Source organism: Mastigoproctus giganteus, chromosome 8 (assembly GCF_048544385.1).
Source record: "Mastigoproctus giganteus isolate SK-2022 chromosome 8, ASM4854438v1, whole genome shotgun sequence".
Taxonomy (NCBI): Eukaryota; Metazoa; Arthropoda; class Arachnida; order Uropygi; family Thelyphonidae; genus Mastigoproctus; species Mastigoproctus giganteus.
Genome location: NC_143582.1, coordinates 78,831,280 through 78,854,202, shown reverse-complemented (window position 1 = coordinate 78,854,202; position 22,923 = coordinate 78,831,280). Strand labels below are relative to the sequence as shown.

Here is a 22,923-nt window from a genome sequence, read left to right as displayed (position 1 = left end):
TGTGTTTCAGCATGACAGTGTAGTATATCGTACTATGGCTTGAAGACATGGACATGCAAAAGTTTCATTGGCTTTCCTAGGGTCCTGTTATTAATTTTACTTGAACATCTTTGGAATGAACTGGAATATTGGCTTTGGGTCAAGCCAAAACATACGACTTTTAAGGAACCTCACGATACATCCTTCAGTGCCTCTTCCACTAACAGGTGATTCAGAGCAGTTGTTGAAAAGATCGCTGATGCTTTTCGAGCAGGCTTGTATCGGAGAAATTGAGGCTCCAGTGGAGGGTTAGACCAGTATGATGAGCCTTGGATTGCTTTATGGTTACTTCCTTGGTGGATGACCTGTGATACTGTGGTATTATTGTGGTTCCAGGGACTGTGCATGGAGACTGCTTGAGGTATTCCCCTTTACTGTCAACTGCTGTACTGTTGGGACTGTTTAGGTTTGAGGGGAAAAAAAAAGTTGACTTCTTCATTGTGACCATAATTCCTTTTTATTCATCTGCTTCCTGGATTGGACTTCTCCTCATTTGAAGAATCTTCATAGTGGACCTGCAAGTGTAAGTTGGATCCTTGGAGATCATCACAATCGTATGTTGGGACTTTATAGTGTCAGATACCTTCACAGTATTGCATTGGTGTGATATGGATGTTACATTAAGAATGAATTGACCCTCTACGAGGAAATCTGAGATAACTGTACATCAATATTGTTAGTGATAAAGTATTGTAAATAGGTTGCTGGGAAAGCTGGCTGGGACCACATAGTACAATAAATAAATAAATCAGTAGTTTTAACTGATTTAACTGTGTTGAAATATATAATGTCTAGTTCTTTTTGATGCCATTTCATATTTTTAGTGAAATTAATAAGCATCTTTTGGCATTTCTATTGCATCTGTATAAGTTACAAAGAGTTTCCATTAGTTTAGTCACACTGCAGTTTGATTTATAGAGGAGGCTGGGAGATTTTTGTTACACAAATTATTATTAAATCAATATAATGTTAAATTATGCAATTAATTTTTGCTCTGGATCACTTAAGTCACATTTATAAATAACAGAAAATTTTATAATATTGCGAAGTATTACGCTTCCCCACCCGGCTGGCAAAATTTTCTGGGGAGAACACGCCATTGTTATAGTATAGAGTTATTGTTATTATTCAAATTTTTAATTGTGGTAAATAGGTAGCACTAAACTTCGAATTAATTAGGTTGACATTAGTTGGATAGTTTTGTTATATATTATAATTAACTGATAACTCCAAATCACTTGTTGGGCATATGTCTTTTGTGTTTAGCAAAGGATATAATTAATTTAACATTGTAATCATTAAAGTATAGTGTAACATATATTCCGAACTTATCATGCCCCAGACTAAAGCAACGGGCTCAAAGTAGCAGTTGTGCTGTGGCTTGGGGGTGTCAGATACCTTCACAGTATTGCATTGGTGTGATATGGATGTTACGTTAAGAATGAATTGACCCTCTACGAGGAAATCTGAGATAACTGTACATCAATATTGTTAGTGGTACAGTATTGTAAATAGGTTGCTGGGAAAGCTGGCTGGGACCACATAGTACAATAAATACTATGTGATTCTCCAACACATCACAGCTTAAAAAATGTGAAACTTGTGAAGTGTTTATGGAGCTTTCTGGAACAGGACATGAATCAGAAATTTTTGCAGTTTTATTTACTTAATCATATTAATTTATTTTCTACAAGTAGCTTTATAGCCCTAGTCATACTTAGTTTATTTTGAATTTAGGTGAAGATTTTGTAGGTTACTATTTAGTATCTGTAGAATCTTGTACCGTTTGACACTTGCTGCCATTGTTGTAGTATATTAGATCGATATGAAATAGTGTAATGTATATCTTGAACTTGATAGCCTAAGGTATAATGTAAAACTAAATAGTATAATTCATAGCACTGTATTAGGAATCTGTTAGCTTAGTATAGTATTGTCAATTATCAATTAAATTTATTAATCTTATTAATTTTCATTGTTAATTAAATTGTATTTCAACAGAAATCATGCCCCAGACTAGAGCAGCAGAGCAATGAGCACAAAGTAGTGGAAGTGCTGTGGCTCGGGGGAGAACGGAAGGGGGAAATTCTCCAATGCATCAAAGTCTAAAACAATATGCAAAATGTGAAAGGAGGATGTCTTTGTGTGTGCCAAGTGCAAAGAGAGAGTGTCAAGAAATTAATGCCAATTCAACGTTCTGATGGGCCTCTGAGATTTTGAAGAGCTGGGTAGATGCCCATGAAAGAATTAAAATGGGGGGCCTTTCAAGCTCTCAGCTGCCCAACTCAATATCAGTGCTCACTCTTGTGCATCAGGCACCACATGGCAATTTTCAAGGCAAAATGTGCTGGTCCCACTGGAACTAGTTATTGTTGGTGACTGTATTCTCATGGAGACAAGTAATATATTGTGCAAAAAGGATAGGTGGAATAGGACCAGGGTGTGTCTGCCAGGGGCAGTAGTTAATGACGTTGTAGAGCAGATATCATCTTTTAAGGGCACAAAAGGTGATATTGTTGTACACGTTGGCACTAATGATATTAAGAGTAGGAGATCTGCAGATTTACTCAACAAGTACAAGTCAGTGTTGAAAAAAAAGTCATGAGTTTAAGGTTAAATTTCAAAGTGTCTGCAATTCTGCCCAGACACGATAGGAGGGAGTATATGATGAGATCCTTGTCGATCAGTTTGGCCCTGGAGAGATTGTGCAAGGCTTATGGGGTAGAATTTTTTTCAGCATGGTCTGTGCTTGTTAACAGGAGAGACTGCTTCTACAGGATGGGATACACTTAAATAGAAAGGGTGTAAGAATATTTGCTGATACTATCGAGACAGTGTTGGGTGGGTCAGAAAACTGCTAGCTTGGGGTGGGGGGGGATACACAAACTAATAGATTAACAATAGCTTCTGGCACAGGTGAAAGTGATTCTTGCACTGCTTCTGTTGGAATGAGCAACAACCTTGAAAGCAAGGGGATATCAAGATCTGCTGGGAGAAATCATGAAACAAGTAAATACATGGGCAACAAAGAGTAAGAATAGGTAAGATCACCTTTGTTCAAATGCAGAACACACTGATAAAATCCCCCCCCCCCCAGAGATTTGCAGATTCTCTGAAGTCTTGAATTAATCCACAAAAGGCTTTCAGCATATAATCCCTCCTATTTTGTCTGGGCACAATTGCAAACACATACGCACTCTGACCAGTCTTGCGGAATTTTTTCAGCATAGTCCTATATTTATCCAACAGATAGTCAGGTCTTGTGCATTTAATATGGTTAGTCTCCCTATGTGAATAATAATGCTCCCTTTACCTTTCTTATAATTTGACAGTCTGTTGGTAACATCATCAATTGTTGCTCCTGGCACACACACACACACTGGTTCTGGACCACCTATCTTTATTACAAAAAATGTTATCTGACAATAGAGTCTACTAATAAAAAAAATGTTAAAAAGAGTCAAGTGTGGTATGCACTTGACTATTCTTATCTGGAACCCGAATCAGGGGTGCATCACTTGACAGGTCATGATACATGAGTCCCTGATAAGCTCCCAGTTACATTTGTTTCTAGGGCAAGCACTTGTTTCTTCAGTGACTCAAATTCTTCTTGTAATGCACCAAGTTCTGATTTGAGATTGCTGCACTACTTACATTGGTTGTATATGCCTACTATGTTTGCATTTATTGATAAACGGTGCTTTAATTAAATTTGTTTACTATACTCCTAATATTAATGTTAGTGTACAAGCAAGTATACATGCACTGTTTTTGCTTTTAGTTACCCTAACACAAACCATGTAATTGCTGCTTCTCTCATGAGGACCTCCATCAGGCCTTGTAATCTCTTTGCTTTTCAAGCTGCTGTTTGCCCCAGTAGAAGCAGCATAAGAATCACTTTCATTTCTGTTTGCAGCCAATATTTATCGATTATTCTGTGTGTGTCTCCCCAAGATGGCAGGTTTCATAAATTTGCAATGTTTGTAAAAACATTGCAAATTTATTTTTATTTTATAGCTTTTTTTTTTTTTTTACTGGAAAGGGGAGGGCAGAAAAACCATGAATAACATGACAATACTTAGGATTGTTCCATTCTGTATAGTAATACCTAGAATATAATTATTATTTTTTGCATTAGCTGTTTAAATTGCTTAAAACTGCAATGCTATTGTTTCATTTTGAGCAAATGAAAACATTTACGGAGAAACAGGCAGTTACAAACAAACATTAATATCCAATATAGAAATAAATGTTTACAATCCAGTACATTACTGAATTCTAAATGTCATTTTATTTGTATCTGTTTTCTTTAGTTTATCCTTCAGAAAAAAATGCTTTTATGCAATATAATCATTAGATAATATAAATTATTCTAGTGGCACAGTCTGTCCAGGGAAGAGCAAGCAAAATACTATGAAATGGCAAGGAAGGAAAGACAGCTTCATATGCAGCTGTATCCTGGATGGAGTGCAAGGGACAATTATGCACAACATAGTAAAAAGAAAAAGAGAAAAAAAGACAAGAGTCAAGATGGAGGTAACAAAAACAAATGTTTGTGTTAACAATAAAATGTAAAATTTAATGAAATGTACAAAAATTATGTGTTCATACAGTGAAGCAGTCAGTCTTATATCAGCTTTATTTTCCTAATGTGGAAAATATGTGGTCGAGAAGGAGGGTATTTTGAAGGGTTTGTAGTATTATGAATATAACTGAAGAAATTTTATGATTACATCCATCAAAATAACACAACTGCCAAATGTCTGGGTGTACAACAGAGAATCTGTCTTTTTGACTCAATTTATGTCCTCCAGTTTGTAACGTAGAATTTATCCATCTTTCACAAAATGCATGTGATATGGCCAGTGATGATAACCTCTCTCAATTTAGGAAGCAATAAAGATTAACAAAAAAAACTTATGAAGTTTATTAAAAATTAATAACATTTTCAAAACAAATAAATGTACAGAGTGGTAACTCTAACTAACATTGCCTATAGGATCTAGAAATATGCAACAAAACATTACCCTTTGCTATTAATAAATTAGTAAATTTAATGACAAGCCCCCTCTTTTCAATGATCTTTTCAGTCATAAAAGACCAATGAGAGATGTGTACATCATGAAAGTCAAAAAAGTTCAATGGATGACAGACTGATCAGTAGCATGCCACAATACTCATGGCAAACTTTACCTTGTTTTATATATACAGTAAAAAAAAACGAATGACAATAACAAAAAAATAAAAATAAATAAATAACGCTCATTAGTGCAGTTCTGCTAATGTTTGTGCTATCAAGGTGATTTGTATTCTGACGTGATCCAGTGAAGTGTGTTGCAACTTCAGATACTTAATATACTCATAGCAGAAACTATGACTTTTTGAATAAGTGTGGTAAATTGTGGACTTAATTTGGTGGCTGGCCATCTGACTTTCTATCATGAATTCCTAAGACAAGCATGTTTCCATATGGCATCTGAAAATCTGCTGGCTCCAAATAGGATTTATAGAATCAAGTACAACTGAGTTTTCAGAAGCATTAAGTTAAATATAATGATTCTTTTTTTTTTTTTTTTTTAAATAAATAAATTAATTAATCTTTATTGTGATGCAGTTAAATATGCACAGCAGTTTCTCATCATGGCAATGAGTGCCATGGGTTAAAATATAACTTTACCTTTAAACTTAAATATAAACATACAGTAAACCCTCGATTTAACAGACTAATAGGGGAGAAGGGGTGTCTATTAATGCCCAAAGTCCGTTAAATCGAATGTAACCTGGAGGAGCATTTTTTATTGTTCTTAATGTAAAAAAAAGCTTTAACACAATATACAGTACTGTACAATGTAAAATTATTAAATTATAATAAAGAATATGTAATATTTACTCACCTTTTTGACAGTGTAGTTGAAGAGTATTTTGCCATGACCATAGTGGTAGTAGTACAGTAGTCATTATTTAGTATCTGAAGGTAGAGGTGAAGGGGAATCCTCAGCTTCAGATTCTCCTGAAATGTTCACAAATGGAGGCACTGGTGTCATCTGTTTGCTTTTAGGTGGTTGAGATGTACAAGCAGTTGGAAGTGAAATAGGAGTGGGAGTCGGTGAAGCTCGCTTAAAGAAAGCATCCAGCTTCAGTTGTTTGCCACTCTGATGTTTCTATATAACGATCGCCCTCAACTGCCAAAAATGTTCATAGCAAGGGACAATTTCAGGATCAGAAGATGTTCCTGTGTAGTGGATGGTGATGTCCATGAGATTTCTCATTTCAGACAGTGTAGGCCATGCTGGTGTAATTTGCTCTTCCTCAGTGTCTTCTTCTTCCTCTGCCTTGCCACATTGAATCTCTTCCACAATTTCTTCTTCAGTGAGCACTTGGTAGCCAGGATCACTTTCATCATTTTCAAGCTATTTCAGAACATCATCTTCAGTTGTTTCCCAATTGCCAGCATTTACAAGGGTGCGCCGAAAGTCATTTGCCTCAAATCCTTCAAAATCCAAATCCAGTTCAATATTGTACAACAACTTCTTCCAACCATTGGCCAAAGTCATAGTCTTTATCTCCTTCCAAGCAGCTGCCAAGTTAAAGAGTGCAGACTTAATGTTGTAGGCTCATAGATTCTGAAGTGTCCCGAATCCTCTTGTGTCTTCTTCATCCTCCAACAGAACCATTACTTCTTCCAAAAAGTTCTTCTTATACAGCCTCTTGCAGGCTACAGTTATTCCCTGGTCCATTGGCTGAATAACTGAAGTTGTGTTAGGAGGCAAAAAAAGACATTTAATTCTGCCATCTTTACTAACTAACTTCTCAGCACTACGATGATCAGGGGCATTGTTAAGAAGCAACAATGCCTTTACATTATTGGGGGAAATTTTAAGAACATCTGTCTGGAAGTGCCTCACATCAGGGACAAAGTGGTTGAAGAACCAGTCTGAAAAAATCTCTGAAGAAAACCATGCATTCTTTGAGCTGGTGTAAATAACAGGCAACTGATTCATAATGTCTTTAAGAGTGTGTGGTTTCTTTGATTTCCCTACCACCATGGGCTTTAGGCGATGCAAGCCATCAGCATTTGCACAAAGTAAGGCAGAAATTCGCTCCTTACTTAACTTGCGACCAGTTAATAAGTTCATTTATAAATTTTCTAAATGGCTCAACTTGTGAAGTGTCTGCACTTAAAGATTCACCACAGGTTTTCTTGTTCACAATGCATGCCTTTTTCTAAAACACCACAGCCACCCATCACTTGCCTTAACATTAAGTCCCATGTGTTTTCCAAGAGTTTCACATGCAGATTTCAACTCAAAACTTCGTACATTAACACCACTAGATTTCTGTTGAGCATACCACTTATACACAGTTTTTAAGTTTTTATCTTGCGCAGTTTTCATGTGTTTTCTGCTCCCTTCTGTAGAACCACATTTAGAGCTATCAACACTGTATTTTAAAGAAAAATGTTGCAATTTGGCCTCTGATTAACGGATATCAGAAACAGTTTTTTTTTTTTTTTTTACACCATAAATTTCACAAACACGTGCCACTGAGATGCCTTGTTCTAATTTCTCAATTAGCTCTAATTTCTGTGAAATTAATTTCTAATTTTATCCAAATTTAAGTTCACACGCTTTCTTTTAATTCCTCTATCACTTGATACCATTTTAAATTGTAAGGATTGCAAAATTATTTAATAAATAAAGTCACAATTCAGAAATCACAGAAACACTCTGTATACAACCTGACCGCACAATAGCTTGAGGCAGACTGAGACCAAAACAAAGCGAGTCGGTAGAACTGCAGTTTAGTGTCCCACATCACGTTCAGCTCGCAAGTCACTGCCTGCTCTTCTCTATAATCTGAGAAAACAGCTATTTGAACATGTTTTCAGAAAGAATAAAAAACAATTTCCTGAATTTGATTATAAAAATAAAAGTAGGTAATTATCAAAACAATAATGGAAATAGGTAATTATTATTAATTTTTAATTAATAATAACACTGAAGTTTTGTATAACCTAAAAAAAAATAATATGGTCGAGATTAATCTGTACATTACTGTATTATTATTTGTCCGGTTCGTTAAATCCGAAATCCGTTATATCAGGGTATATTAAGTCACGGGTTTACTGTATTTAGAAAACCATCAATTCTTCATCCAGTAGTGTTGTTCAGAGTTTTTTGAACTAAACTGAAATGAATCAATTTTGTGCTCACGCACACTTTCCAGTATTTCTCCATATCACTGAACATAGATATTTTGCAATATTCATTAGTTCAATCAGTTTTAAACACTGTTACAAAAAAAAAAAACAAAAAAACTGCTGTATGGTGGTACTTGGTTGGATTAGCATTAGTAGAGGCATACGATGCAAGAAAGTGAGCTTATGCAGTATTAGCCAAAAAAAAAAAAAAAAAACACCTCCCATTTCACCCCTCCATTCATTCCAAATGCCTGTCCAGCTCTGCCTTAAATTTATTTATGCTATTAGCTTCTACAACAAAAGATGGAAACCTGTTCCACCAATCAACTACCTGCTAGCTAAAGGCAAATTTCCACACATCTATTCTACAACTATCTTTCCTCAATTTGAAACTGTGCCTCCCTCAGGTTCTTAGTCTGAGCAAGACGAAGAATCCCATCAGCATTCATCTTGCTCAACCCATTCAAGGCCCCATACACCTCAATCAGATCACCTTGCAGGTGCCTACTCTCCAGGTGCTGCAATTTGCAGCACCTGGAAAGTAGACGCTGCAATTTGCAGAACTTAAGCCTTTCTTGGTAAGAGCACCCCTTTGTTCCCCTCACAAATCTTGTTGCCCTTCTTTGTACTCGTGCTAGCAACTCTACATCCTTTCTAAAATGAGGCCTCCAGACCTGTACACAGTGCTCTAGGTGTGGCCTGGCCATTGCCTTGTTTAACGGGATTATCACCTCCTGCTAGCAAAATTCCTATATATCATTGACAAGACTCCATGACCTGCCCTGGCAGCCCATCTGCACTGCTCAGTGAACTTCATATTTGACTGCACGATTACCCCCAGGTCTTTTTCACTTTCCACTTCCCTGAGTGTAGTATTACACAGTTGGTATGTTTCTCTTGGGTTATTGCTACCCATATGCCGTACTTTGCATTTGTCAATGTTAAACTTCAGTTGCCACTTCTCAGCCCATTTTTCCAACTTATCTAGATCCAGTTGGAGTAGCATACTATCTTTACTGTTGTTAACAACCCTGCCAACCTTTGTATCATCTGCAAACTTAGACATTAAACCTGATATACCTTCATCAATATCATTGATAAATATACAAAACAACAATGGGCCCAACACCGAACCCTGGGGAACTCCACTAATAACATTTGTCCACGAAGAGCAGTGTCCATTGATTACCACTCTGTCATCTCCCACACAACCATCCCTTTATCCATTATAGCAACTTACCTTTAATGCCATACCTCTCCAATTTGTACATTAGTCTTCCGTGTGCAACAGTATCAAAAGCTTTCTTCAAATCCAAGTATATGATATCCAAATTATTTTTGGCATTCAGTTTCTTTGTGACCACATCATAGTATCCAATCAAATCGGTCAGACAAGACCTCCCTTTAACAAACCCATGCTGTGTCTTAACTATTACTGCAGTCTTGTCTAGATGATCCTGCAATGCTTCTTTAACCAGTGATTCCATTATTTTCCCCAGACTTGTTAGTTTAACTTGTTAAAGTTAAACTAACAAGTCTGTAGTTACTTGTGCCACCTTTTGAACACCCCCTTCGTGAATTGGTGATACATTTGCACACTTCCAGTCCATGGGGACCTCCCCTGAGTCCAAGGAAGCTCTCATAATTATGGCTAAGGGTTTGCTTACCTCCTTAGCTGCCTCTTTTAATATAACTGGATAGATCCCATCCATCCCAGGTGCCTCCTTATGTTTAACTTCAGCAATTTCTCCTCCACTTTGCTCTCAGTTATTACAAAATCACTTAGCTCCCTGTTAGCATTTGATTAACTTCTGGCACTCCCCTCATTGAATAACTCCTCACATGTGAATGTAGATGCATTCTGAGAAGTTCGGATAACTGATAAGTGTAAAAGGAAACTTAAAATATAACAAATCCAATCATGCTTAGCATTTTATCAGTTCCTCATTCACAGCCATATTAATATGGCTGGCAATAATCTCTCACACTCAACACTGCTTTCACACTCAAAACTTATTTATTTATTTTTTTCCTTTAAAAAAAAAGTTCATATCTTCCCTTCCTGGTTAACCTTTGGAAATGTTCTCAACAGCTGTCTAAATAGCATTGCCATTGTTATAAACAAAGCTTTTACACATCATTTCTGACAAGGGCAAAGTCTGAAACAGTAGCTTTCTGTTTATCGCAATCATAATCAGTTGTGTCTAAAGGTAGTCCACAGACAGAGAAATTCTAGGTATACCATCTGGTAGACAATCTTGCATACCATACTGGTAAACAATCTTGCAGCTCTATTTCAATATAAAAGGTATGCTGTTGGTTAAATTTAATTTATAGCGTTATATAGCCTTTAAAAAAAAATCTGCTTTTTCTGAAAAATCTGTTTTCCTCCTGTTTTTTTTTTAAATCTTTTTTACAAAAAAAAAAGAATGGGCGAGTCTTTTGTTTCAACATGTTAGTTTTGCTTTCAGCATCTCATAAACAACACATTGTTCACATATAGTTTGAGATTGACATGATGGCTGACATGCAGCTGAGGTTGAAATTAGTTCTTTGCTTTATGTTTAGTTGTTGTACAAAATGTGTTTTTTGATTTTTATTGCTGTAGTACTTGATTATTATTATTGATGTAAAATGGTTTCTAGTTTCAGTTATTATTATCCATCTGTTTATTCCTTTATTTGTTTGATAAAACGCATTCATATATGTACAAACATAAGTTTGAAATTGCTTGCTCTTAATGATTCTCTGAATTGGAAAATCTAAGTTATTGTTGGTTTCATGTTTATATTATGACTTTCACTTTGTTTTTTCATTTTCAGCAGAATTAATATATAATAAATATATATAATATATAAATAAATATATTTATTTATTTTTGAGACACACCCTGTGTGTGTGTGTGTGTGTGTGTGTGTGTGTGTGTGTGTGTGTGTGTGTGTGTGTGTGTGTGTGTGTGTGTGTGTGTACAGGGTGTCTCAAAAATACACGGTATAACTTCAGGAATGAGTTCTTCATATGTATCAACATAGTTCCAGAAATGCTTGGTTCCCGAGTTATTAACCGGAATGTCTTATTCTCCCGCAGGTGATTTCCTTCATCACAAGGTACTGACAGAATCTGGTGGTTTTCCATTCCGACCATGTACTCAAATCAGGAGCAAGTGGATATGCACTTTATACGGTTTGGAGGACAGCAATGCTCTCGAGGCTCGTCGTTTGTACCACAAAAAATTCCCAGAACGAAGATGTCCAGACAGGAAAACAAACATGCGAGTGCTGATTCCAGGAGTAGCACACACACAACATTCAAAATCTACTCCTCTACTTCAGGAGTTGTAGATCTTGGTTGTTCTCTGTCGGCAGCACATAAAGGTCCCATGTTCACAAAGGCGGCAATGGATACCTTCAAACGATTTCCTGTCTGGACATCTTTGTTCTGGGAACCTTTGGTACAAACAACGAGCCTCCAGAGCATTGCTGTCCGCCAAACCGTACAAATCTTGTATAACACGGTAGTTAGATTCCTGTAAAATGTTGTGTTGTGTGACACCGTGTTATACCAGACTAAGAAAAAGTACAAAAAAAGGTCGGTTACGTTCCAAAAGCTAACAAAAATGCACTTTCGTTAACCAAATGGTAACAAAACTACAAAAATACATCGTTCTAGATTTTGTGTATCTTCTACTCTCTTTAAAAAATCAGTAATCTAGGTTTGTTTCCTTTTGCTTGATAAATCTTTGCGAATTTCATTGTATGGAACTAAGCATTTTTGAAGCTCCCTTTTGAACTTTGGACTCCTTTCATTCAAGAACAATCTGCATTCAAAAAATAAAATTCTAATTGCTCGGCTAACTTTATACCTTCCCATATGCTTTTTAGTGTAAAATTTGGAAGTTTAGAATTTTCATCTGCTCTATCATCCTCTGAATTGATTTAGTTTTACCTCCGATGCAATTTTCGCCAAATATGCTTTGCCAGCCTCTTTTTCTACCAGTAATTCTTGAACTTCAGTAATCATACGTTTTTAAAATTTTTTTAGGAGTATAGGCAACTATGGCCATGTTGTGTCCTGAGGTTGATTTTCTGTTTTGCTGGATGAAAACCCGAGATTTTGGGAGAAAAAACCATGCTACCCATGCTCGACTAAGCCACAATATGAAAAAGACCCATAAAATCCCTCCCGTCATCGACAGGATTCGAACTCGGGTCTTTTCCACCTGGTGTGTGTGGGGGGGCAATTCTATCAACTGTGCTACCCTACCCATAAGGGCTTCAGTACTCATATCATCAAAACCTTCCCCTCCTACCGATGTAGCAAGTTATACTATTGCACAGATTCCGTTTTCTGCCAGTTTGGCCATATTTCCTGAATGAACTGACTTCGGCCATACATTTTTCCACACTCATTTAACTTTGACAGTTTTATTTCTTTCAGTGATAAAGCTATGATTCTAGTACAGGCGACAATTGAGAAATGTTTCCATGCCTCCATTACTGCAATAGATTCGGAATAATTTTTTTCAAAAATCCATTGTGTCGATTTTCTGAAGTAATGAGTTTTAAAGGTGGATATAATTCCTTAATCCAATGGCTGAATGAAAAAAAGTTGTATTAACCTAGTGCAATTGTGGCGGTAGGAACATAACTTCAATGTTTGGATGACTTAAATCTTTTGGATGGCCTGGTGTGTTATCCAATAATAATAAAACTTTGAAATCTAGATTTTTCCACAAGTTCAATAGCACCAAATGTAACACGAGGATTTCCAACAAAATAGAGATTCATTGATTTCAGCTAACTCCTGCATACCATGAAATTGTTTTCTCATTAAATTGTTTTCAAATATTTCTAGTTTTTCGGTGAAAGCCTTTCATATGCAGTCTTCACCGTAATTAATTTCCTTTGAAGTTGAAGTGATACTTCATTAAGTTTTCAAAAAATCCAAGCTATATAGTGTACATTGTTTTTGTGTTTACTGATCTCCTTTGCATTCTAAAAAACTAATTATTGTATCAAAAAGGTTTACAAATCTTGTTAGACAGTTTCCTTTAGAAATCCATCTGATTTCTGTATATAAAAGAAGCCTCACATACTGTTCTTCATTATCAACACACAGTTTTCTGAAAAGGTGATCATATTTGTTATGTGACTATTTTATTGATGGTTTTAATAACTATAGTGAGAGATTGATAAAGAACTGGATTAATGTTTTTTGCAAACAGATGGTATCGGTGCACGATGCAGTGTATTGCAAGAACTTTGGGACACACTTCCTTTAGGTGGGCTATAAATCCTTTGTCTTCCAACCGTGGAGGTAGCACCATCAATGGCACAGGATACCAAATTTTCCAATAGTATTTGTTTTTTGACAAACGATGTTTTTACAGCAGCAAAAATGGATGCTCCAGTACAGTCAATTTCTATAGATTTTACAAACAGCATCTCTTCTTGCAATTTACAATCATCATTGAAATAGCAAATGTATGCCATTAGAGAGGCCTTATTGTCAGTAACTGTGGATTCATCAATCTGAATAGAAAAGTTTCCCTTTTTTAGTTTGTCAGTTAGCTGCTCTTCAACGTTAACTGACATCTCATTGATTCATCTTCAAATTGAATCTTTGCTCGTTGTCAGTGCTTTTAAAATACTGGAAGGATTTTGATACTTCACTGAAATTAGTCTCTAATGCAGGTGATATAACAATCTCAGCAAATGTATGAGCACTACCAGTTTTTGCAATGATTTCTGCAATTTTATAAGACACAATCATTCCACCATCATTTGTGTGTGTGTTCTTCTTAAATAAGGAAGTAACAGTGTTACGTTGCCCAAAATTCTGTTTTAAATTTTTAAAATATTCGATATGTTTACCAACTTTATCAGGATGTTTCCTTTTAAACGATCTAAAAGTCTTGATGGCTTCATAGCCCCATTTGAAAAAGAACTATTACACATAAGACATATAGGCTGTCTCAAGTCGAATGGGCTTTGAATAAAACCGTAAGCTACATATTCATCCAGATACTGTCGACACGTTCTTTTTGGTACTTGACATTATTGATGGGTTGAATAACTACAAAGAATTAAATAATAAAAAAAAATATAAACAATTTTTATTTAATTCTCATAGCCCATGTCATTCACAAAAGCACTGTGGATCAAAAATAAAAAAAAGATAAACAACTTACACAAGGAAATAATAAATCAATACTAATTGTTGCTTATAAAGTAGAAACAATAGACTGAAACATTTCCTCGTCCCATCCATGCCTCATATAGTGACCAATGAAACAAAAGATTAAATAAATAAACCACACTGACTATGCCACCACCGAGGTCACAGCTGTTGGAAAGGTGAAACCCCCAAGGATTGCAGAGACATTATCTCTGAAAGCACTTAGGCATTTAATGGCTATAAAAAGCAGATGTGGTTCAATTAAATCATGCCCACTCTCTTCCTTTTACCAAATTTCTCACTCACTCCTGATATAATATACCTATATGTTAAAAATCAGCTGAAAAGAAAACCCAATGAGAGAAATTAAATATTAAGGAATAAGATGTCGTTGGGTAGGGATGAACTTTGAAGGGCCACAAAGCATTGTTAATACTCATGATTTTTTCACCCCCAAAAATTAATTTTCGTCCCCATTGAGAATTCCTGCTATAAACCTATTGCATCTTCACAAAATATCATTACCAAAAAAATATTGGCTTTAAATAAAAGTCTGAAACTAAATATCAATAATTTCAACTTCTTATGTTTACTTCATACCAAAATTCCATAAAACACTGATTGGTTTCAGGTTCATCACCTTGTGTAAAAATAATTAGGCCCAAGTAACTATTTTTACATGGTGGTGAACTTTTCTACCGGTTTTAGAAAAGCTAAAAACCTGTCATATTACTGTAATTCAAAATTCAAACGACTTCCATAGCTTATTCATTAGTATTCTTATTATTACTAGCCACATAGTGCAAGGAAGCCTGAGGCTTATGCTGTACCAGCTAAAATAAATTTCCAAGTTGCCCTGAAAGAGAGGGGGGGGGGAAAGAGAGAGAGAGAGAGAGAGAAGTAGAAGGGAATCACTAAGAAAGAGAAGAATTATGATATCCAGCTCAGGACCCTGGGTGTGCCAAGCCCATACTCACCAGATGTTGAGCCCCTAGGGAATAATAATTAATTTCGATAATCTTTATAAGGTTCTTCAAAACATTTATCAGAAATATAAACATATATTGAAATGTAATATCTTCTACTGGAATAATTTGGTCAAATTATATACCTTTAACAACTTTGGCTTTGTTGGAAATACTGTATATCACCAAATCCAAGGTACTCCAGTGGGCAGTCCTGCATCCTATATTATAGATAATCTTAACCTCTATTGGTATGAGCATTCCTTCCCGAATGATGTCACATTTTTCAGATATTTTGATGATATATGTGTGTGTTGGACTATCCTAATATTCTCAATGAATGTAGTCTCCTATACCTACAAGAACTGTTTCAAAAAAAAACAATTCAAGTGACTTTGCAGGCAACTATCTGGACTTGGATATAAATGTGAATAATGGGTCTACTGTTATTGAAATTTATAATAAACAGGATGTGTGTAATTTCAGTGTTATTAATTTTACCCATTGGCAATCAAATATATCTAAAAATGTCCACTCCAACATTATTTTCTTGCAGTGTCTTATAATTGCCACTGTTTGCAATAACTGTAATCTGGTGATTAAGAACTTCAGAAATTCTATCGCAAATTGATTGAAAACCTATTTCCTCTAACGTATCTGCACTTTCATTTTAATAAAGCCATCAGTATTATCAACCATAAAAAACTATTTGCAAATCAGCTTAGTCTTAATCAAATAACACATCAGTTTCCTTGACTGCTATTGTTGTCCCTTTTGTTTGGATATGTATATATGTACATATTGACACCTAGTTGCTACTGTTTTCTACGGTGGGAAACATGTATTTAGTTAAGAAACACATAAAAACCAAGGAAGTGAAGCCAGTCGACATCGCTGGACAGTGCAGTGTGGAGTCAGTTTGGTGTGACATAAACATTGGGAGATCAAAATTGAGAGTAGGATTGTGCTATAGGCCTAATGACTCTGATGAGTATAATAAGGAACTGTACAGGGAAATAGAGTGGGCCAGTAAATCAGAGTGTCTTATAATGGGAGATTTTAATTTCCCAGATATTGACTGGAATTTGGGGGCTGGTTACTCACACACTAGCAGGACTTTTGTGGATTTATTGGATGATTGTTTTCTACATCAGCATGTTCGGGAGGCAACTAGAGGGAGTAATACTCTTGATTTGATTATCAGCAGTGATTCTTCATGCATTAAGAATCTGCAGATAAATGAACCACTAGGTGGCAGTGATCACAGTGTGCTGAAGTGGGATTTACTCAAAGAGGTAACTACCATTAGGGGTAAAGGGAAGGGTTATTGCTTCCGTAAAGGCGACTACGATGGACTGAGACAGTATTTAAATTCTATACAGTGGGACCAACTGATGATGTTACCAACAGCAAATTCAAAATGGGAAGCATTCAAAGAACTTATCTTGGAAGCTACTAGGCTTTACATACCAACTAAGAAATATTGTTCAAGGTTTAGGCCAAAATGGATGTCGGATGAACTAATGAGGCATATGGCAGAGAAGAAAAATGCATGGGATACATACAAATTAACACATGACACAGAAGCCTATGATAGATACAAGTTGATATGCAACCAAGTTACAAAGGAGGTTAGGCAGGCGAAGGCAGATTACGAGAAATCCTTGGCAAGGGATGCAAAGAAAAACAGCAAAGAGTTCTTTACTTATGTAAACTCTAGAAGGAAGGGGGTGAATCAGATTGGTCCACTTGATATTGATGGGTCAAGTGTTGATGATCCTGCTCAGGTAGCTAACAAACTAAATGAATATTTTGCATCGACATTCACACATGAGGAGTTATTCAGCGAGGGGAATGCCAGAGGTGTATTCAACTCTAGCAGTAAGCTACAGAATCTTGAAATAACTGGGAGTAAAGTGGAGGAGAAACTGTTGAAGATAAACACAAGAAAGGCACCCGGGGTGGATGGGATCTATCCAGTTATATTAAAGGAGGCAGCAAAGGAAGTAAGCAAACCCTTAGCCATAATTATGAGAGCTTCCTTGGACTCAGGGGAGGTACCCATAGACTGGAAATGTGCAAATGTGACCCCAATTCACAAAGGAGGATCAAAGGCTGACACAAGTAATTATAGACCTGTGAGCTTAACTTCTGTTCCAGGAAAATTAATGGAGGCACTGGTTAAAGAAGCACTGCAGGATCATTTAGACAAGACTTCAGTTATAGCTCAGACACAGCATGGTTTTGTTAAGGGGAAGTCTTGCCTGACCAACTTGATTGGATACTATGATGCAGTCACAAAAGAATTGGATGCAGGGAATAACTTTGATATTATATACTTGGATCTTAGAAAGGCTTTTGATACTGTTGCACATGGAAGACTGCTACACAAATTGGAGCAGTGTGACATTGGAGGCAAATTGCTGCTATGGATAAAGGGGTGGTTGAGGGGGAGAAGACAGAGAGTGGTAATCAATGGACACTGCTCATCGTGGACTGATGTTATTAGTGGAGTCCCTCAGGGCTCAGTGTTGGGTCCATTATTGTTTTCTGTATTTATAAATCATATTGATGATGGTATATCGGGCTTAATGTCCAAGTTTGCAGACGATACAAAGGTTGGCAGGGTTGTCAAGGACACTACTGACACTATGCTGCTGCAACAGGATCTGGAAAGGTTGAGCAGATGGGCTGAGAGGTGGCAAATGAAGTTTAACATTGATAAATGTAAAGTACTACACATGGGAAACAGCAACCCCAGAGCAACGTATCAACTCTGTGGTACTACACTGACAGTGGTAGAGAATGAAAGGGACTTGGGGGTGGTTGTGCAGGCAGATATGAAGTTCTCTGAGCAGTGCAGAAGGGCTGCAAGAGTAGCTCATGGAGTATTGTCAATGATATACAGGAATTTTTCCAGCAGGGATAAGGAGGTGATTATTCCATTGTATAAGGCGATGGTCAGGCCACACCTAGAGTACTGTATACAGGTCTGGAGGCCTCATTTCAAGAAGGATGTAGAGCTGCTGGAACGAGTACAGAGAAGGGCAACAAGATTAGTGAATGGAACAAAGGGGTGCTCTTACGAAGAAAGGCTTAAGTTTTGCAAATTACAGTGTCTGGAGACTAGGCACCAGCGAGGTGATCTGATAGAGGTGTATAAAGCCTTGAATGGTTTAAGCATGCTCAATGCTGATGGGATTCTTCCTCTAGCTCAGAAAAATCACCTGAGAGGGCATAAATTCAAATTGAGGAAAGACAGATGTAGGATAGACGTGCGGAAATTTGCCTTTAGCCAGCGGGTGGTTGGTTGGTGGAACAGACTTCCATCCCTTGTGGTGGAGGTTGATAGCCTAAATAAGTTTAAGGCTCAGCTGGACAAGTATTTTGAACGAACAGAGGGGTGAAGTGGAAGTGGGTTTTTTTTTTTTTTTTTTTGGCTGATGCTGCATAAGCTTGCTTTCTTGCATCAAATGCCTCTACTAATGCTAATGCTAATGTATCTATGATCCCTAGTTGCAGAATGTTTATATATGTATAATGAACACTGTAGCTTTATCTACTATTTATTATTTATTTTCTCTTTTTTGATTTACCTTATTATTATTTATTTGCTATTTTTTATCCCTATTTTTTTAGGTATAACATCTTTTCAATGAGATATTTCACCTAATACAGCCTTGGTGCTTAGTGGGTGCCAATCTAAATTATTTCTTATTAATTTTTTTCACATTTTTGGCACTGAGGCTGCTAGCATACACCATGTGTATCCGTTTACCTTCTTTCTTACACTGGGCTTATTCAGTTTAATCATATCATATTGTTCCGATTACATCATATTAGGTGAGTTCGCATTTGGTTTGTTATTTCATTTGTGTTTTTGTTCCATAGTTAACGTTCTTTGGTTTCTGCCACCTTCTGCTTCTCACTCTTATATATATATATGTCCAGGGCCATTACTAGCATGGATGGGAATCTCTCTCCCAGATAACACGATCTCCAACTTTATATTCTTTTGTCAAATACTGTTAACTATCCTTAAACTATAATTTTTCCACACTCTGGACTATTAATGCAATACAAGGGCAGGAGTGTCTATAGCTATCCTAATTACTTACCTATTTTTGCCTCTAGTTAGCTAAAAGGTATAATATAAATATGTTTATATACATCTCTGCCATTAACCTTTCTCTACTCTCAACAATGGTCTTTGTTCTAGTTTTAGTTTCTTTGTTCATTTTTGTTTCAAGCTTTGTTTAAAACGAAAATGAACAAAGAAAATAATCATATAATTATTTTGGGTCCTCTGTTGTGTTAACCTTAGATTACATGCTGGCTGTAATATCATCCCTTATAGCTTTAATTATACTTTATTTCATTTCCCTACCCCCAATACAATATTTTGATATTGTATTGGGGGTAGGGAAATTCTGGTGGTTGACACTTGAAAACGACACATTTTGCGATATATGACAATATAAGTATGTATACATTTTGTGTAATATATATACGTTATTATTTTCCCCTTCTTTTCTTTCTTCTTTCTCAGTTACTTCTCTTATGTCCATAGCATCTCTTTTATCTCCACAACCCTTATTTACTTATTTCTCTTATCTTTACAACTTTATTTACATACTTTTATATATATATATATAGTAAACCCCCACTATCCGCAGTCGCTGATTTAATAAAAATGAAACCTAAAAAAATGTGAATTTTAAAGTGCCGTGAACATTTTCCGCCATAAAAAAACATAAATTTGGCTAAAATTATCTTTCCTGGTCAAAACAGCGCTCAGTGGGTGGGGGGGAGAGGGGGTGACAAAATCGCAAGCGTGGATGTTTCTCGCTAATCCTTGTTCAGTGTGTGTGTTATGCGCTTGTCATGGAAGATTTCGTCGTTTGCTTTTAATTTATATGCTTATAAATTGAATAAATTTATAAATTGATATGCTTACAAAAGTGATAAATCTACCATTTTGCGATGTAAAACAGACTTTTTCGAGTGTGTTAACGGAAAAAAGTGACTTTATTGTGGACAAATTCTTTCTAACCCGTACAAAAATATGGCTACGAATAACAAGGGAAATGTGAAAAGATCAAAGAAGGTGATGACATTAGCGAATAAAATTGAGTTATTAGACAAAATTTCTAATTGTGAAAGTGTCTCCTCAGTGGCAAAACATTATAAAAATTAATGAGTCAACGGTATGATCAATCAAGAAATTGGAAGAAAAAATCCGCTGTAGTGTCCATGAAAATGCGCTAATTGCTTCAAAAATTTGCTCTGTAACTCATGATGTTAAATTAGAAAAAATGGAAAAAGCTTTAAATCTGTGGATAGAAGACAGAGCTCGAAATAAAATTCTGTTAAGTTCACTCACCATTTGTGAAAAGGCAAAACTCCTTTATCAACACTTTAGCGAAACAGGTGATAGCACTGACGGGATAAGTTTTTTAGTTAGCAAAGGCGCTGGTTTGAAAGATTTGTTTGAAATTTCTAATAAATATTACATTTAATATTAAATTGTTTCTTATTTTCATTTCGATGCCATATGCTTGCATTTCACTATGTACTGTCTATGTACATAGTCATATTATGAAGGTACATATAATACATACATAGACAAAATTTTAGACTAGTTTTTCTTATATATTTCATACTTTGGAATGGAACCCCTTTATTACTATGGGAGCCATAACTCAGTATTCGCGGCATTTCTCAGGAACGTAACCCTTGCGAATAGCAGGGGTTTACTGTATATATATATATATATATAAGTAATTAATACTGCAAATCCTGTGATTTCCACGCCTTCTCCCAGGGTCAGCCACCGAAATCAAAGAAAGCAGCAAGAAGTAAGGCATCTGTTTCTGACATGAAATATATGCAGCACGTGGTAGATTTGAAAAGCCGCTGTAGGCATGGAAATCAGAGAGCATTCACAGCATTAAGTATTTCTAATTACTACTTAACTTCTGTCCCTTCCTTGTTCTCCATAGTTACAATTTCAGTTCCATTAGCCCTTTACCTATTCCACACTCTACATACAAACTTATGTATCCATTATGGTCGTTGGGTTCCTTCTGCTTAATTTTGGTAATGCCCCTCATCCATAAACCATTAATCATTAATTATTAATATATACTGTTACATTCTTGGTAAAATTCTTATAAATACTTTGTATAAAATTATATATAGGCAAACCGGCTTCTGCTAGCACACCAAATTACTAGTCAGCACCATTAGGCTTCATTGCCTGAAATGCCTGCCATCCAAGTTATAATACACAGCAAACACGAATACAAAAATAGATAGGATCATGTCCTGTGTAAAACAATGTGCATATAATGTTTAATTGACAACTATTACAACAGCATTAATGCCACATATCTACAGCACCAATGTGAAAAATAAAACAGTGTATATACAGGGTGTCTCAAAAATATTGGTACAAACGTTTAGGGGAGGTAGGTATCATCTAAAGGAATGTGAATCGCATAGGAACCCATAACCGTAAATGTCATGGGAAAGTAGTAGCAGAGGCACAAGAAGCAGAAATGACACAAGACAGTAATTAGTGGCAAACATTTATTTGACATAATATTAACAATGGAGTACGAGATGGATGCATTTCATGAGACACGATGCATGCGTGACACCGACGCAGCATGGATTGGCGGACATGGTCGAACACAACTGGAGCTTCTTTGAAAGTAGCAGCAGCGCGGACAAGTCTTGCCACGAGATCCATTTCCATCTCCACAGGTGATTCATACACGATAGATTTGAGGGCCCCCGACAGAAAGAAATCAAGGCTCGATAAATCAGGTGAGCGTGGGGGCCAGGCAACAGGTCCACCCCGGCCAATCCATCAACACCCAAAACGCTTGTTCAAATGGTCATGAACACAACTTCCATAACGGGCAGGCACCCCGTCGTGTTGAAACCAAATATTGTGTCTCGCCTTTGCTGGAACATCGTCAAGTAACCCTGGTAGAACTTGTTCAAGAAAGATCCGATATTTAGCGGAGTTCGTGTGGGATGGTAACAGGTATGGGCCAACTAAGCCGTCACCGACCATACCTGCCCACACATTTATTGTGAAACTATGTTGTGTTGCATGGGAGACACACAACTTGTGGGTTGTCGTGAGCCTACACATGAACATTGTGCTGATTGAATAAGCCTTCCCGAGTGAAATAAGCCTCATCCGTGAACAAAACATAGGCTGGAAAATTCAAGTCTTGAACACTTTCTTGGAGAAACCACTGCGCAAAAGCCACACGTGCAGGATGATCTTGGGGGGAGCAGTAACTGAACCCTTTGGAGATGAAAAGGGTGTAAGGAATCGTCATGCCAGACACGCTGTACACTGCAATGAGACACTCCTAAGGCAGAGGCAATGGCACATGTTCTGGTAGTAGGATTATTCTGGACGGCATTCAACCCACTTTCTTCCATGGCGGGAGTTCGCGTTGAACGTGGTCTGCCCGCACTACTCCTGTTACCTCTAAATGACCCATAATCGCCCAAATTTTG

General features: G+C 36.6%; 1 protein-coding gene across 7 annotated transcripts in view; it reads left to right on the top strand.

The window, feature by feature from the left end:
- Positions 1-22,923, top strand: part of LOC150081658 (protein pangolin, isoforms A/H/I/S-like) — a 558,802-nt gene that overhangs the window by 451,096 nt on the left and 84,783 nt on the right. For all 7 annotated transcript variants that reach the window (XM_090379518.1, XM_090379517.1, XM_090379519.1 and 4 more), the window contains one exon: positions 4,416-4,575. In XM_090379518.1, the coding sequence (XP_090235644.1) occupies positions 4,416-4,575 (160 nt within the window). The remainder of the gene's footprint in view (positions 1-4,415; positions 4,576-22,923) is intronic.